Raw genomic sequence first — 14,514 nt, 5'->3', positions numbered from 1 at the left:
TTGCATGTAGGCAGCTGAGAGCATAGCATTCTAAATGAATTATCTAATGGAGATAATAAGTGTTCCATACCAATAGCCTGGTGAGCTCCTGGACACTAGAAGTTTCTATGCAGGGGTCAATGCTATAGAAATAGCAACAGATGACGTGGATTGAGCACCGGACCCCAGGCGAGCCCTGGGCTTAGTGCTTTTTGTCTGTTAGTTAATCATACAGCAGCTTTCAGAGGCAGGTACTTTATTATTCTCTGTTCCCCATGTGAAGTTGCTGAAGCTAAGGGAGGTTAAGATCAGGACAGCTACACAGGGACCCTTCTCAGGATGGAAAGTAGCATTAGGTCTTGAAGATCCCTTTCACCCTTGAAATTACAGGTTTTCAGGTCATGTGATTCCACATTTGGAGGTTCTGTGATTCTGAACCACATCCCCCATTGGGAGAACAGAGAATACCGGGCAGGCAGGATCTGTAGTGCATCCTGCACCAAGCTAGCTGCCCTGTTTGCTGCTCTTCCTCAGGCTAACATGCCACAAATCTTTTCTATACAGGTGTTGATTGTCCATACGAATCATCTCACTTCCCTGCTCCCTAAATCCTGCAGCCTACTGAATCTCATAACCATCAAGGTACTGGGGGCCCTTCTCCCAGGTGTCAGGGTCTCTGCCTGCTGCATGTGACAGCTCAAGCTCCCTTTGTTAAAGTTTATGCCAGGTGGGCCTAACTTGATAGGCTGGGGTTGGGTCAGCACAGTTTATAGGCCACCTTTTGAGTGCTGTGCACAGAGTGGGGTTACAGAGATAACCAGCCACAGGCCCTGCCTTCAGGGAAGCTTGCCCAACAGGTAGAAAGGCAAAGCATAAACTTATAGCAGGTGGACTCACAGAGAGTATGGAGAATAATGGACCCAAACAAGAAGGCCCCAGAGGGATGCCAGGCATCAGGGGGCAACGCAGGAAGCCCCATGATCTGGGCTGACTTCTTCCTGATGGTCAGCCTTTCCAGGAGAGTGACTGGGACAGATTCGTAGTACATGTGGCCTATGACCTCAGGATTATTGCACATGAACATGAGCTTTGGCAGTGGATATGCACAATAAGGGAAACGATGGCAGTGTCAGGCATCAAAGTGTTTCTTGTGGTTAACCCTGGCTTGTAGGAGTTGAGGTGGTTTTTTCACTTCTCTTTGCTATTCTGGTCCAACACTTATTATTTTTGTGATAAAATACATGGCATCTTCTATGTTTTTTAAATATGTATTTTATACTTGTGTATATATTTCACTTATATATAAATGAAGCATATCTGTGTACTCATTTGGATTGTTAAAAAAATTATCTACAGTTAAAGCAAAGGAGGAAAAATGTCATTTCACACTCCACAGAGAACCAGCATCAGTATATTATTGCACATTTGGTAGTCTTTTTCTTTTTAAGGTTTTTTATTTATTTATTCATGAGACACAGAGCGAGAGAGAGGCAGAGACACAGGCAGAGGGAGAAGCAGGCTCCATGCAGGGAGCCTGACGCAGGACTCAATCCTGGGACTCCAGGATCATGCCCTGGGCCAAAGGCAGGTGCTAAATCGCTGAGCCACCCAGGGATCCCCAAGGGTTTCCCTTTTTAACATGAATGCTTATGCAGACCATTTCATAGCATACTTTTATTGCTCAACAGTTAAAAATATTTGATAAAGAAAAGAAAGAAATGGTATAACGTTTTGAAAAAGGAGCTGAGATGGAATGATCAATTGTGTAGTTGAAGAGGAGGGGCTGGTGTTGTTTCAACACCAAAGGCAGGAAAAGACCGTGGCGTCTTCTCGCCTCCCTGGAGCCTCAGATCTGTGGGCTTTCTCCGTCGGTGATGTGACCCCTAAGCTTGTCTTCCTTCTGCAGGTTCTGGATCTTCACAATAATCAGCTGTCAGCTCTTCCTGATGACATAGGGCAGCTGACTGCCCTGCAGGTATGGCTGCAGGACACAGAACACCCACTTCTGATTGCAAGTGAGAAACTGTATGAGCCTGGAGAGTTCTGGTTGGGCTCTGGCCAGGGCTCGCCTTGCTTCCAGCTCCCTCTATCCCTTTCTTGTCAGGAAGCTTGGTGACACCCTGGCCATGGCAATCCAAGCTGTGAGAGTCTCAATACCATACTATTGGCATGTGCTTTTGGGATTTCACTGTGAGCTTCCACAAGGAAGGAAGCAGGAAGTGATGAATTCAGCACTCTGACTTATCCTCCCACTTCTGATCACTCGTAGTCCCCTGCATGCCTGTGCGGAGCTAAGTGTTTCCCTCATTTTATCTATTGATTTGCTGCAGCCTCCCTGTCAGGAAGGTGCTAGCATTAGTCCCGTTGTATGAAGGCTTTTCTGCATACTCAGATTAAGATCTATGCTCTCCACTGTGCCCCTGCACACCCTGTATGGTGGGCCCTCTTGCTTTCTAGCCTTCTCTGCTATCCCCCTTGCTCCCAGCAGCCAGCTCCTAAACCCCTTCTGGCCTTTCTGCTCCGCTGCGGCAGGGCCTCTCAATGCAGGCCTCTCCTCTCCCTTCTGTCTGAGTTGCTCATCATCTCCTAGCCCAGATGTCCCTGAGGATCTTCCCAACCTCCCTGTCAGAGTATCTACCTCCTGGGCCTCTGTCTCAGCCCCAGCTTATTTCCTTGGCAGCACTAACAGCAGTTTGTAGTTAATGAAAGGCTTTACTGTTTGGCTGAGATGTAGTCCTTTGAGGGCAGCACTCCCACTTCACACACTGCCTCGAACATAGAAGAGACCAAGAAGTGACGTTGAATGAACAACCCTACAGTGTGGGTGATGTCATTGCATCTTACAGATGAGAAAGTTGAGGTCCAGAGGGATGCCTGTCGCTTGCCCAAGGGCACACAGAACATGTGGCCGAATAATACGAATTGCCACTCCTTAGGAAACCACAGTGAATATCTGGGTGTAAGATCTCTAGGGACTTTGTTTAACATGTATATTTTTACAGAATTGTTGCATTCATCATTTTGTAATTTTTGGATACCTGGCAATAACTCCTAACCATCTTTCAGCTCATCAAATATTCATCTGCCACATTATTTTTAATGGCCGCTTAACTTTCCATCGCATCAATATTTAATGAGTATTCAGTGTGCCATCCTGTTGACCTTGCCCCTCTCACAGTGCCGCCTCTGGGAGGGCACACAGCCTGCAGAAACCGGTGAGTGTATGTTCCCATCTGGGCACCACCGGCTGCCAGGCTAGAGACCTCAGACAGATCCTGCTGCCATCATGCAGCTCTGCTTCCTTCCCCCGATGCTGGGATTCCTAGAGCCCCATCACAGGTCGCCTCCTCTGGTCCCTGAACCTACTAGTCCCCTTCTTCCTGCTTGCTTGCTTGCTTGTGGGGTCATCATTGGGCTGTTGTGGTCTGCATAAATGATAGAACCTCAGTAAAAACTGGCTCAGCTCTCTTGGGCTTGTGACTTCACCACTCGGAGCCTGTTTTCTCTGACCCGGGATTGTAACAACTGATGCCCCCTCAAAAGGCTGTCAGGAGAAACCAAAGGTGTATGTGGTGCCCAGATGCTGCCTGGCCTGAGGCAGGCATAGACACTGTTCTCTGCATGTGGGTTCTCATGTCATTCTTCCCTCTTTCTTAGGTATTGAATGTGGAAAAGAATCAACTGACGTATCTCCCACGTTCCATTGGGAACCTGATCCAGCTCCAGACCCTCAATATGAAAGGTAGGGGCCAGAAAGCCCTATCCATGTGGCTTCCAATCAGCTCTGGGATGTCTCAACAGCATCTGCAGAGCGCTCTCCCAGGAGCCAGTCCTGAGCAGCCAGTCCTGGGGCATCCCTATAAACCCCCTGTTTGCAGCGGGGGAGGGGGGAGGGTGTCTGTCTCCATGGTGACCGAGACAGGGCATCAGGAGAGTTCCTGTGACTCATCAGGGCCTTACAGAGAGGAGGGCAGACAGTCCTGACAGCTGGGCTCCCAGACTCAGACACTCATATTTGTAATAACAAGGAGCAGTTGGAGTGGCAGCCCAGCACGGGGAGAGCCATTCAGGAGCCACAGTAAAGGTTGTGACAGTGAATGCTTCACACTCAGGAAGGAGCACTTCTGCAGTCAGCAATGCAGCAAGCCTCCCAAGTCCATGGGGCAAGGACAGGAAGATGTGCTCCCCCATTGACAGGTGAAAAAAGAAGGCTGACAGCAGTGACTTGCTCAAGACCACCCAGTGTGATAGTGACAGAGTCTCATGCAGGATGCTTCTCTCCCATACCCCCAGCTCCCTGATGTCCTCTTGTTGACCTTAAGCACTTTCTGCACAAAATGCCTCAGTTTACTCTTTGGTGACACATAAAGATAAAAATAATGATACCATGTTTATTGATCACTTACTCTATTACAGGCAGTGTGCTGAGGGCTTCATATGCATAGTTCCATTGAATCCTTTGATATTCCTATGAAGACAAATAGTATCATTATCCCCATTTTACAAATGAGAGAACTGGCCAAAAGAGGTAAAATCCATTTTCCAAAGTCACTCAGCTAGTAAGTGGTGGAGTAACAATGTTCTCAAACCTAGGTCACTGAAACTCAACCACTTTGCTTTTCTTCATGGAGCCTCAGGTCTTGGGACCTGGCACATGCCCCGAGGTCAACATGAAGTGCCCACTTGCCCCCAAGTCCTGGCGGTGTCAGGCAGGAAACTGGTGAAAGGGCTTTGGGGAGTTGAGCTTTGCCGTTGGGATCTCTCCAGATAACAAGCTGAAGGAGCTTCCAGACACCGTGGGGGAACTTCGAAGCTTACGTACTCTTGACATCAGCAATAATGAGATTCAGAGGTTGCCACAGCTTCTGGCGCATGTTCGAACCCTGGAAGTAAGTGCAGAACCATTCTCTCTGGCCAATCCACCTCCCCTTCCCACATTCCTAAATGCCTCCCCTGCTTGTGGGGTGCTGGGCCCACAGAGATCTCAAGCTCACAGAGAGGACAATGTCAAACAGTTGTAATTATGTGACTCTTGCTGCCATGTTGGAGGCAGAAAAACACACTCCTAAAAAAAAAAAAAAAAAAAAAACACACCTAGTGTGAGGACAGAATGCTGAATCCTGGTGGGGTCGGCACTTTGTAAAAGATGTGGTGTTTGAGCCAGACCTTGAAAGAGGAACTAGCTTTGGAGAAGTAGATGCTGGTAACGGAGCATTTGGGTGAGGGGACAGTACGGAGGACACAGGAAGTAGAAAGCACAGGATGTGTTAAGGGAAGAATGAGGGGATCTGACATGGTTGGCAGTTGCTGTGTCTGGTGGGTCTGGATCGCAAAGAGCCAGCACTTCATGATGGAGAGAGTAGCCTCATTAGGAGGTGTAGAAACTGAGTGTTGTCAGGAGAGGGTACAAGCACTTCCTGGGTCCCTGTGTGTTTGCCAGGGCCGCCATAACAAAGCACCACAGGCTGGATGGTTCCAACAACAGATTTATTTTCTCATGGCTCTGGAGGCTGGAATTCCAACATCAAGGTGTAGGCCGAGTTGTTTGCTTCAGAGGCCTCTCTCCTTGGCTTGTAGATGGCCACCTTCTCAGTGTGTCCTTGCATCATCTTCCCTCCATATGTGCATGTGTCCGTTTTCCTCTTATAAGAACACCAGTCTTACTGGATTAGGGCCCAGCCTGGTGACTTCATTTTGAATTTGTTTTCCTCTTTAAAGATCTTATATCTAAATACAGTGACATCTGAGGTACAAGGGATTAGGATTTCTTATATGTGTTTTTGGGGGACATACAGTTCAGGCCTTAAGAGACACTGACACAAAGCAGCTCAGGGAAGGTGGGCTCTTAACAGTCGTGGTGACAAGACAGCTCACATTTTTCTGGTGCTTCGTAAGGCAAGGTATTTAACCTGAATCCTCAGGAAAATCCTGCGAGCCAGATAGTGTTGTGCGCCTTTAGAGATGAAGAAACTGAGCCATGGACAGTGAGCATGTGCACATGAGCAGGGGGAGGAACAGAGAGGGAAAGAGAGGATAAGAAAACATGAGCAGGGGCAGAGAGAGGGACAAGCAGACTCCCCACTGAGCAGGAAGTCCTATGCAGGACTCGATTCCAGGACCCTGGGATCATCACCTGAGCTGAACAAATGCTAAACAAACCGAGCCACCCAGGTGCCCCTCGTCTATTCTTTAAAAAAAAAAAAAAAAGCTTTTGAGCTTTTTGGTAGGGCATTGGCCAAACCCTTTTCCAGGATGAGACCACAGACAGCCATTCCATTAAGGCCAAGGTCTTTCTCACGAGTTATCTCCTATTACCCATCGAACAGCCCTGCTACTGCGTGATAGCATGCCTGTTGAACTCTGAGGGAGCTTCAGGGAAGTCAGCTGGCCTGCTCAAGGGCACACAGCTGGGACAGGACCAGCTGGGGTCTGACACCATGGCTGAGTGACCACCTGCAGTGGCGTCCAGCTGCCGCTCCTGCCGGTAACAGGAACACCCACAATCTATGTCCCATGTAGCAGCGGCCTGCTGCCTGTGGATGTTGCACATTTGAAACGTGGCCAGTGCAACTGAGGGACTGAGCTTTAAATTCACGTTCATTATAGTCAGTGAAAATGTAAACTTACACGGCCAGGCATAGCTCAGGGCCACCAAACTAGGTGGTGCAGCCCCAGCATCCAGCACGCTTTACTGAGGGTGACCAGTATCACCCATGTGGGTGAATTTTCTTCGGATTCAGCCTCCTAGGGTGGGGTTTTCTGCTCTCAGGCCCCCCAAACCCAGGCAATCGGTTCCTCTGCTCCAGGGTAGACTCCCTGCTGCAGTGCATGTTACCGGGTGCAAGAGCTGTGCTGGCCAGCGCTGGGGCGCATCTGAGCTGCTTTTTCCACTCAGCGACCTCCTGCCTTGTCCCTCAGGCCTTCCCCTGGGGTGGGGAAGGGTAGAGAGGGTATGCGCTCCTGAAATGGGCGTTAGGTAACTTGTGCTGAGTCCAGGAGGCCTCTGGGAACAAGTGAGAAGCTAGCAGAAGGGCTTGGCTCAACAAACAAAATCCACAGAAAACCTCACAGCATGGCAGTGGACAGCAGCGTGGGCATTTGTGTGAACTAGATCCCTGTTTTCTAGGCCTCATAAACCCGTAAGCAGATGCACATGTGCCCATGTAAACATTGAGTTTTTTCTTACTTATAAAAATCACATTGCTAAATTCCAAGTTCATGTAGAAAGTACCCCAGAATCTACCCTTTAGAGGAAACCATTTTGAGTTTGATAGAGATTTCTCCAAAAAAAATTTTTTTTAAGATTTTATTTATTTAATTCATGATAGACATAGAGAGAGAGGCAGAGACACAGGCAGAGGGAGAAGCAGGCCCCATGCAGGGAGCCTGACGTGGGACTTGACCCCAGATCTCCAGGATCATGCCCCCAGCCAAAGGCAGGCGCTAAACCGCTGAGCCACCCAGGGATCCCCAAATTTTTTTATAAATATACCAAAGTGAGAAAATATGAGTATTTCTTTAAACAATTTCCCTTTTTTCCACTTATTTATGTTTTTACCCAAAAAACATGAATCACATGCTAGCCGCATGCCAGGCACTGTTTTAGGTGCTAGAAATGCAGCAGGAACAAGACAGATAAGCTGCCCCTGCAGAGGAGACTCAATTCAAACATTCAACTCTGTAACTAAACCAGGTGCTTTAGGATTGTGTTGACAACACATATAAAGATATTTCCCAGGATCCCTGGGTGGCGCAGCGGTTTAGCGCCTGCCTTTGGCCCAGGGCGCGATCCTGGAGACCCGGGATCGAATCCCACATCGGGCTCCCGGTGCATGGAGCTTGCTTCTCCCTCTGCCTATGTCTCTGCCTCTCTCTCTCTCTCTCTCTCTCTCTCTCTGTGTGTGACTATTATAAAAATAAAAAAATTTAAAAAAAAAAGATATTTCCCTTGTGTCTGCAGACGTTGAACCTCGACGCCTCGTCCATGGTTTACCCCCCGCAGGAGGTATGCAGTGCCGGCACCCAGGCCATTCAGCAGTTCCTCTGCAAAGGTAAGGCCAGGCAGCCTGCCTCCTTCACCCAGTGCGCAAGCATGGTCCCAGCCACTGCCCTATGCCACCCAGACTTAGGGGATAGCAGAGACCTGGGAGGCCACAGCCCCCACCTGCTCAGATCTCACCACGTCTAGCAGGAGAAACAGGCAGAGCAGATGGTCACAGGAACTCTCATTACTGGTTAGGTTAGGGCATCAGAGAATATCTGAGAAAGGGGCTCGACCAAAACCTGAGGGTATTTAGGACTTAAGAAGGAGAGAAGGCTGTTGCTGTCAGGAGGAGAAGCAGGTTGAAGGGCTTAGAGGGGTACATGGTGGGAAGCAGGCTGCAGAGAGGCAGGTAGGGGTGGCCACACAAAGGGAGGGGAAACAGGTGAGGGGCTGGAGAGGCCACCTGGGTCCGGTGTCACCCAGGAGAGGACTCATCCAGCTGCAGGGAAGAGAAGGGCCTGGAGAAAGCAAGCATGGAGGTCAGGGACTAGTTGGGGGTCATTGGGATCATCCAGGACAGGCCACGGTGGACTGGACTCAGAGGAGTGACAGCGCAGCTAACACCCAGGGCCACCACTGGTCTGGGCACCCCAAGGGGAGGCCAGAATACCCGGCCACCTCCTATCTGCCTGATGGCTCCTGCGGAGCTTGTAGAACATGGCCAAGACCCATACACACAGTCAGGTGTGGGTGACAAAGGGGCCATTGCAAAACAAGAAAGGAAAGCAAAGTCTTTTCAATAAATGATTCCAGTTCAATTGGATATCTGTATGGGGGTAAAGAACCTTAATTTCTTCCTTCAATAGGAGACAGGCAGCACCAACCATAGAAGGTTGATAAGTTACATTTCACTAACATCGAAAAGACCCCATTTAGGGAAAGAAAGAGCAGTCATGAAGTTAGAAAGGATATTTGCAAAACATCCAACAAAGGGCTGCTTCTGGCCCATACAAAGATGAAGGAAAAGGCATTGTCAAAAGACTCAAATAGGAATTTTACAAAAGAGAATATCCACATGGCCATTAGTATCCCCCCCAAATTCTCAACATCATTTTTTTCAATAGGAAAAAAAGCAAATTAAAACTGCACAGAGACACTTCAATCCTAACACACCGAATTGAAATGGCTAAAATTAATGTCAGGACAAAGAATTACCAAGCACGTGGAGCGACAGCTTCCATACACAACAGGTAGGAGTGTAAGTCAAAAACTGCTTCCAAAAATTATTGTTAATACCTCCTAAAGCTGAAAATTCAAACACGCTGTGGCCCATCAATTCTATACCTAGGTGTGTTCTGGGAAAGTACATATGAATATATGTCAAAAGCCAAGTACAGAAATATTCGTGGCAGCACTGTTCATAATAGCCCAAACCAGACACAACCTACATGCCCATCAGTGGTAGAATGGGTAAATACACTGTTTCAGACTCACATGTGAATACTCCACAGCAATCAAAAAGAACAAAAAAAGTTTTACTGCCACAGCAGTGGTGAACCTCGCAGATGCGACGTGCAGTGAGAAAAGCTAGACACAAAGGAATACACACTTTAATCAGCACATGAGCGCTGAACCAAACCCAATTCCTGTTCATAAGGGTGTATATACTTTTAAACATTCACCAAGTTATACATGAAGACTTTGTGCACTTTCTGTATGTGATACTTCAGTTAAAAAAGTTACACATCACACAGCAGCTACTCGGGCCACACACCTATCCAATTAGTCTTTGAGCAACAGGTGATTCTAATGTGAATCCTGGCCAGTGGTAGAGCTAGACAAATTCTTTCAAGTATAATTGTTATATTAACTTCAGGTGTACAATATGATGACTTAATTCTGTATGTGACTCAGTGCTCATCACTATATAAGTGTGCTGCTTAATGCCCTTCACCTATTTCACCCATTCCCCCAATCAAACCCTTTATTTCCTTAAAAGATTTTTAAATTACGTAATTTCTAGGTGTCAAGACAGAGAATAAAACAATGAGCATATGTATACCTACTACTATACAGCTTGAGAAATAATTCTTCAATTTATTTAAACGGTGTAGTAGGTATACGTATGTATGTAAAGTTTTGGGGTTTGCTCTTATTTTAAAAACATTTTTTAACCCATAAAAGATAACATATTATTGTGGTTCTGAGCCCTGCTTTTTTCACTCAAGAATAGGTCTTAGGGGGCAACCCGGGTGGCTCAGCGGTTCAGTGCCATCTTCAGTCCAGGGCCTGATCCTGGAGACCCGGGATCGAGTCCCACGTCAGGCTCCCTGCATGGAGCCTGCTTCTCCCTCTGCCTGTGTCTCTGCTTCTGTTTCTCTCTCTCTTTCTCTCTCTCTCTGTCTCTCATGAATAAAAAATAAAAAAGCCATTAAAAAAAAAAGAATAGGTCTTAGGCCTTTTCCTATCTCAAAATGGATGGATTGGTCTTGTTTTAAAGTGCTGTATAGTATTTCACATGGTAGAGCCCCACAGCTTATGTAGCCTCCCCTTTTGGTGAACATGAGGCTATTTCCAGTCTTCCACTGTTATGAGCATTTTAACCCACCTCTCACTGGCACACTAGGCTTATTCCTCTAGGGCAGGCTGCAGTGGGGCTGGCAGGTGAAAGGGGCTAAGCGCTGTGCACTGCGCGAGTTTAGATTCCTGTGAGAGGCTTCTAAGAGGACCCTTTTCTCCTTCCTACAAATAACACTGGGTGTCTTTAAAGGTCTTCTAAGTTTGTTTATTCTGACGGATAAACAAGGCAGCCTACTGTTATTGTAATGTTCATGTCCTTGGTTATTTGAATATTTTTTCATATACCTACTGTCTACTTTTAGTATTTCCTTTCCCGTTTATATTTTTAAAAGACAACTTTGGCCATATTAAAATCTAAAAGTTCTTTACCTTGGAACACCTAGGTGGCTCAGTGGTTGAGCATCTGCCTTCAGCTCAGGGTGTGATCCCAGGGTCCTGGGATCAAGTCCTGCATCAGGTTTCCTGCTCCCTCCTCCCTCCCAGAGGGAGCCTGCTTCTCTGTCTCTCTCTTATATAAATAAATAAAATCTTTTAAAAAAATAAATAAAAAATAAAAGTTTATCTCAAAAGGATACCATCATTAAAACGGTTACCATCTAGAAGAAGATAGTTGCAATAAATAACATAGACCTAAGGTCATTAGCTACAGTATGTAAGGAATACCTATAAATCGGCAAGAACAAGGCAAGCAACCCACTAAAAAATGGGTAGAGGGTACGAACCCTGTCAAGTTATACAGGAGAAAAATATGCAGGGCCAGAGAAGGTGAGGGTCTTGCCCAAGGTCTCACACAGGAAAGTATGGACCCAGAATTCTCCACTAATCTCCTTCTTCACATCACCTCATTCTCACTCAGGTGGTAAAGAGGCAGCTGGCCAGCCTATTTATTCACTCAACTGACACTTCTTCAGTGCTTGCAGCATTCCAGGCCCTGGCATTAGGACTAGTGAGCAAGATGGAGGGGCTGGTTTAGTCCAGGGCAGGGCAGCAGTGGACCGACCAGGCAGGTGGGACAGGATGCTGGGGAGAAGTCAGAGGCTGTAGCAGCTGATGGCTCTGTCCCCTCCCTCCCAGTCAGTCTGTATCATCTCTTGCAGAGTCCGGGCTGGAATACTACCCTCCTTCTCAGTACTTGCTGCCAGTCCTGGAGCAGGACGGAGCCGACACCTCCCGGGACAGCCCTGACGGTCCCACGGACAGATTCTCCAGGGAGGAGATAGAGTGGCAGGTAAGCCGTACCTGCCTACTGACGTGTGGAGTGGGGGCGTGTGTGTGCAGGGGGCCCTGAGCACTGGCGGGTTGTTCAGAGCTGCGGGCCCTGGGTTCCTCCATCAAATTCAAATTCACCTCCATCCAGACCAGTGTGCTTAGATGCTTTCACAGAGCCTCCGCCGCCTCCCCTTACCACCTCAGCAAACCTGAGCTGCACCAGGCTCCTCTCGGTTCCTTGAACCCCTCGGGACCTGTGAACTTGCAGTTCCTCCGTCTAGAATTCTCCCTGCTTACCCATCGCATCCTTCAGTTCTGTCTAAATCCTGCGTCCTCCAAGAAGTCTCCTGTGGGATGTTCTCAGTAGGGATTGTGTCCGTATTGCTCGTTGTTCTCTCAGCAAGTACTTCCTGCCTCAGTGGCCCTTGCCATGTAGGACGCTTCTCATGCTCTCCTGCTCTCTGTCTGTGGGGAAGTCAGGGAGGCACATGTGTCAACACAGCCTGGGGCTGGCCCTCCCAGGGGGTGAACTAGCCTAGGATGGGCATAGAGGAGGAAGCTTGGCCAGGCTTTGCCATATCAGCCGGGAGCACCTAACAAGCCAGTCGGAAACGCCTCTGGCCCCACCTGAGCTCCCACAGAGGGCCCACAGCCCGAGGTCTCTGAGGCAGGTAGAGGGGACACCAATGGCCACAGGTTTGGCTTCTTATCTTCCAAGGACTTTTTATCAATCTCTGATTCCCTAGTGCCACCCTTCCCTGTTTGACCGTGCCACCATGAATGCCTTTGTAGTTTTATCTTCTTGCTGCTCTGTGAGAATTAGAGGGGGAGATTTCTATCCAGGGAAATCATGTCAGTTTTTACTCTCAGGAAGTATTTGCAACACACACTTCTTATGCAGGATTAGCAGGCTGACTACATAAAGCACTTTTTTGAAGCGGTAAGAAGCAAAAAACTATCCCAAGGGAGGGAAGGGGTAGAGATCTATCAACAGGTACGTCAGGAATCCTCTAGTACATATGAGGGGCACCTGCCTGGCTCATTCAGTAGAGCATGTAACTTTGTTTTCTTTTCTTTTTTTTTTTTAAGATTTATTTATTTATTCATGATAGACACAGAGAGAGAAAGAGAGAGAGGCAGAGGGAGAAGCAGGCTCCATGCCAGGAGCCTGACGCAGGACTCGATCCCGGGACTCCAGGATCGCGCCCTGGGCCAAAGGCAGGCGCCAAACCGCTGAGCCACGCAGGGATCCCCCGAGCATGTAACTTTGATTTCAGGGTCATGAGTTCAAGCCCTGCATTGGTGTAGAGCTTACTGAATAACAAAACCAAAAACAGTACAGATGATCAGTAAACATGAAAAAAATGCCCAAGTCCTCTAGTAATCAGTAACTGGTAAATTAAAACAATAAAATACCATTTCCTCCCTTAGACTGGCATAAGTGTCAATTTAATTTCTTGGCCAGAGTGTGGGGAAACCGTGGCCTCATAAATTGCTCTTGGGAATGGAAACTGGTGCTCCCACTGTGGAAGATGACCTGATAATATGGGTCAGAAGTCTAAATGGACACAGCCCATGATCCAGGAGTCCTACTTCTCCGGACATACCCACAGAGAGACACTGGTAAATGCTTCCTGCATGGGAATGTTCCTTGCAACCTTATTTGCAGTAGTGAAGTATTGGAAGCCCCCTAAATGTCTGCCAACAGGCAAAGGCTGAGCCAGCTGTGTCCTGTCCCTACTGTGTGTGAGATCTATCCAGACTTGGATCACAGACATATGTGTAAATGAAAAGGGCAGGTTGCAGAACACAATGGATGTAATCCCCCTCTTATGTTTAGAGAGAAAATCTATAGGAAATAGAACAGGTCAGTAATAGACATTAACCTGGGCCGGGTGGAAGGCTAAGAGGACAGTTTATTGACAAAGGGACATGAGGGAATTTTAGGAGGTGATGGGGTGCTTCTCTATCTTGATTGTAGTGACTGTTACATGACTGCATTTGTCAAAACACTTAGAACTGCATACTAAAAAGAATGAATTTTACAGAAGGTGAATTTTGCCTTCATTAAAACCTAATTTATAAAAAAAAATTAAAAAAAATAAATAAAACCTAATTTATATATGAACACACAGAGACAAATCTATATTTTCTAAAGGCACTTTGTAAGTTAGATGGTATGTACTTGGATCTGATAATGGTGCTTACATGGCAGTGGGCACAGGAGGGAACCAGGATCAGGCTGAGGAATGCTCTGTAGGTACTTTATAGGCTGTGCTTTTTATTTTTTTATAAGGAGAATATATTCAGATATTATCTATATAATTAAAAGTTAATTTTAAAAATTTTACTCCTACCTCAGTAAAGGACAAATCCAATTTCCTTATAATATGCTGCTTTTACAGCTTAGACAGAGACTGATCCTGGCCTCTGAGTTGGGTAACGAAATACAGGGGCCACTTCAAAATATCTGTGTGTGTTTATGTTTAACTACAAGAGTAATTCATGCTCCCTGTTATAAATCTGAACAATATAGAAATACCTAAACTAAGGGAATTACCTCCATTCCCCACCACCACCACCACCCCTGCAGTCCCACCCTCTGGAGGAAATCCTCATGAACTGTTAATGCATCTCCTTTGAGTCCTGTCTCAACAGATACCAAACCCAGAGTTGAGTTTTGTTGCCATTGTTCTTACAAGAACAGAATCCTGGTGCACACAGAGTGAAAGGTGACAGACCTCTTTCTCTGAGGCTCCCCA

At 47.1% G+C, this 14,514-nt stretch overlaps 1 protein-coding gene across 6 annotated transcripts in view; it reads left to right on the top strand.

Annotated features, from left to right (window-relative positions):
• LRSAM1 (leucine rich repeat and sterile alpha motif containing 1) overlaps positions 1 to 14,514 on the top strand; it is a 39,178-nt gene that overhangs the window by 4,027 nt on the left and 20,637 nt on the right. For 5 of the 6 annotated variants that reach the window (XM_025475209.3, XM_025475207.3, XM_035721488.2 and 2 more), the window contains exons 6-11: positions 544 to 621; positions 1,886 to 1,954; positions 3,637 to 3,721; positions 4,747 to 4,868; positions 7,940 to 8,030; positions 11,641 to 11,771. In XM_025475209.3, coding sequence (XP_025330994.1) covers positions 544 to 621; positions 1,886 to 1,954; positions 3,637 to 3,721; positions 4,747 to 4,868; positions 7,940 to 8,030; positions 11,641 to 11,771 — 576 coding nt within the window. Of the gene's footprint in view, positions 1 to 543; positions 622 to 1,885; positions 1,955 to 3,636; positions 3,722 to 4,746; positions 4,869 to 7,939; positions 8,031 to 9,087; positions 9,214 to 11,640; positions 11,772 to 14,514 lie in introns of those variants that run through there. The other variant, XM_035721491.1, reaches the window with a different exon arrangement.

The sequence above is a fragment of the Canis lupus genome, chromosome 9 (genome assembly GCF_003254725.2).
Source record: "Canis lupus dingo isolate Sandy chromosome 9, ASM325472v2, whole genome shotgun sequence".
In the NCBI taxonomy this organism is placed as follows: Eukaryota; Metazoa; Chordata; class Mammalia; order Carnivora; family Canidae; genus Canis; species Canis lupus.
Note: the sequence above shows the minus strand (reverse complement) of the source record. Positions and strands in the feature narration are given on the sequence as shown.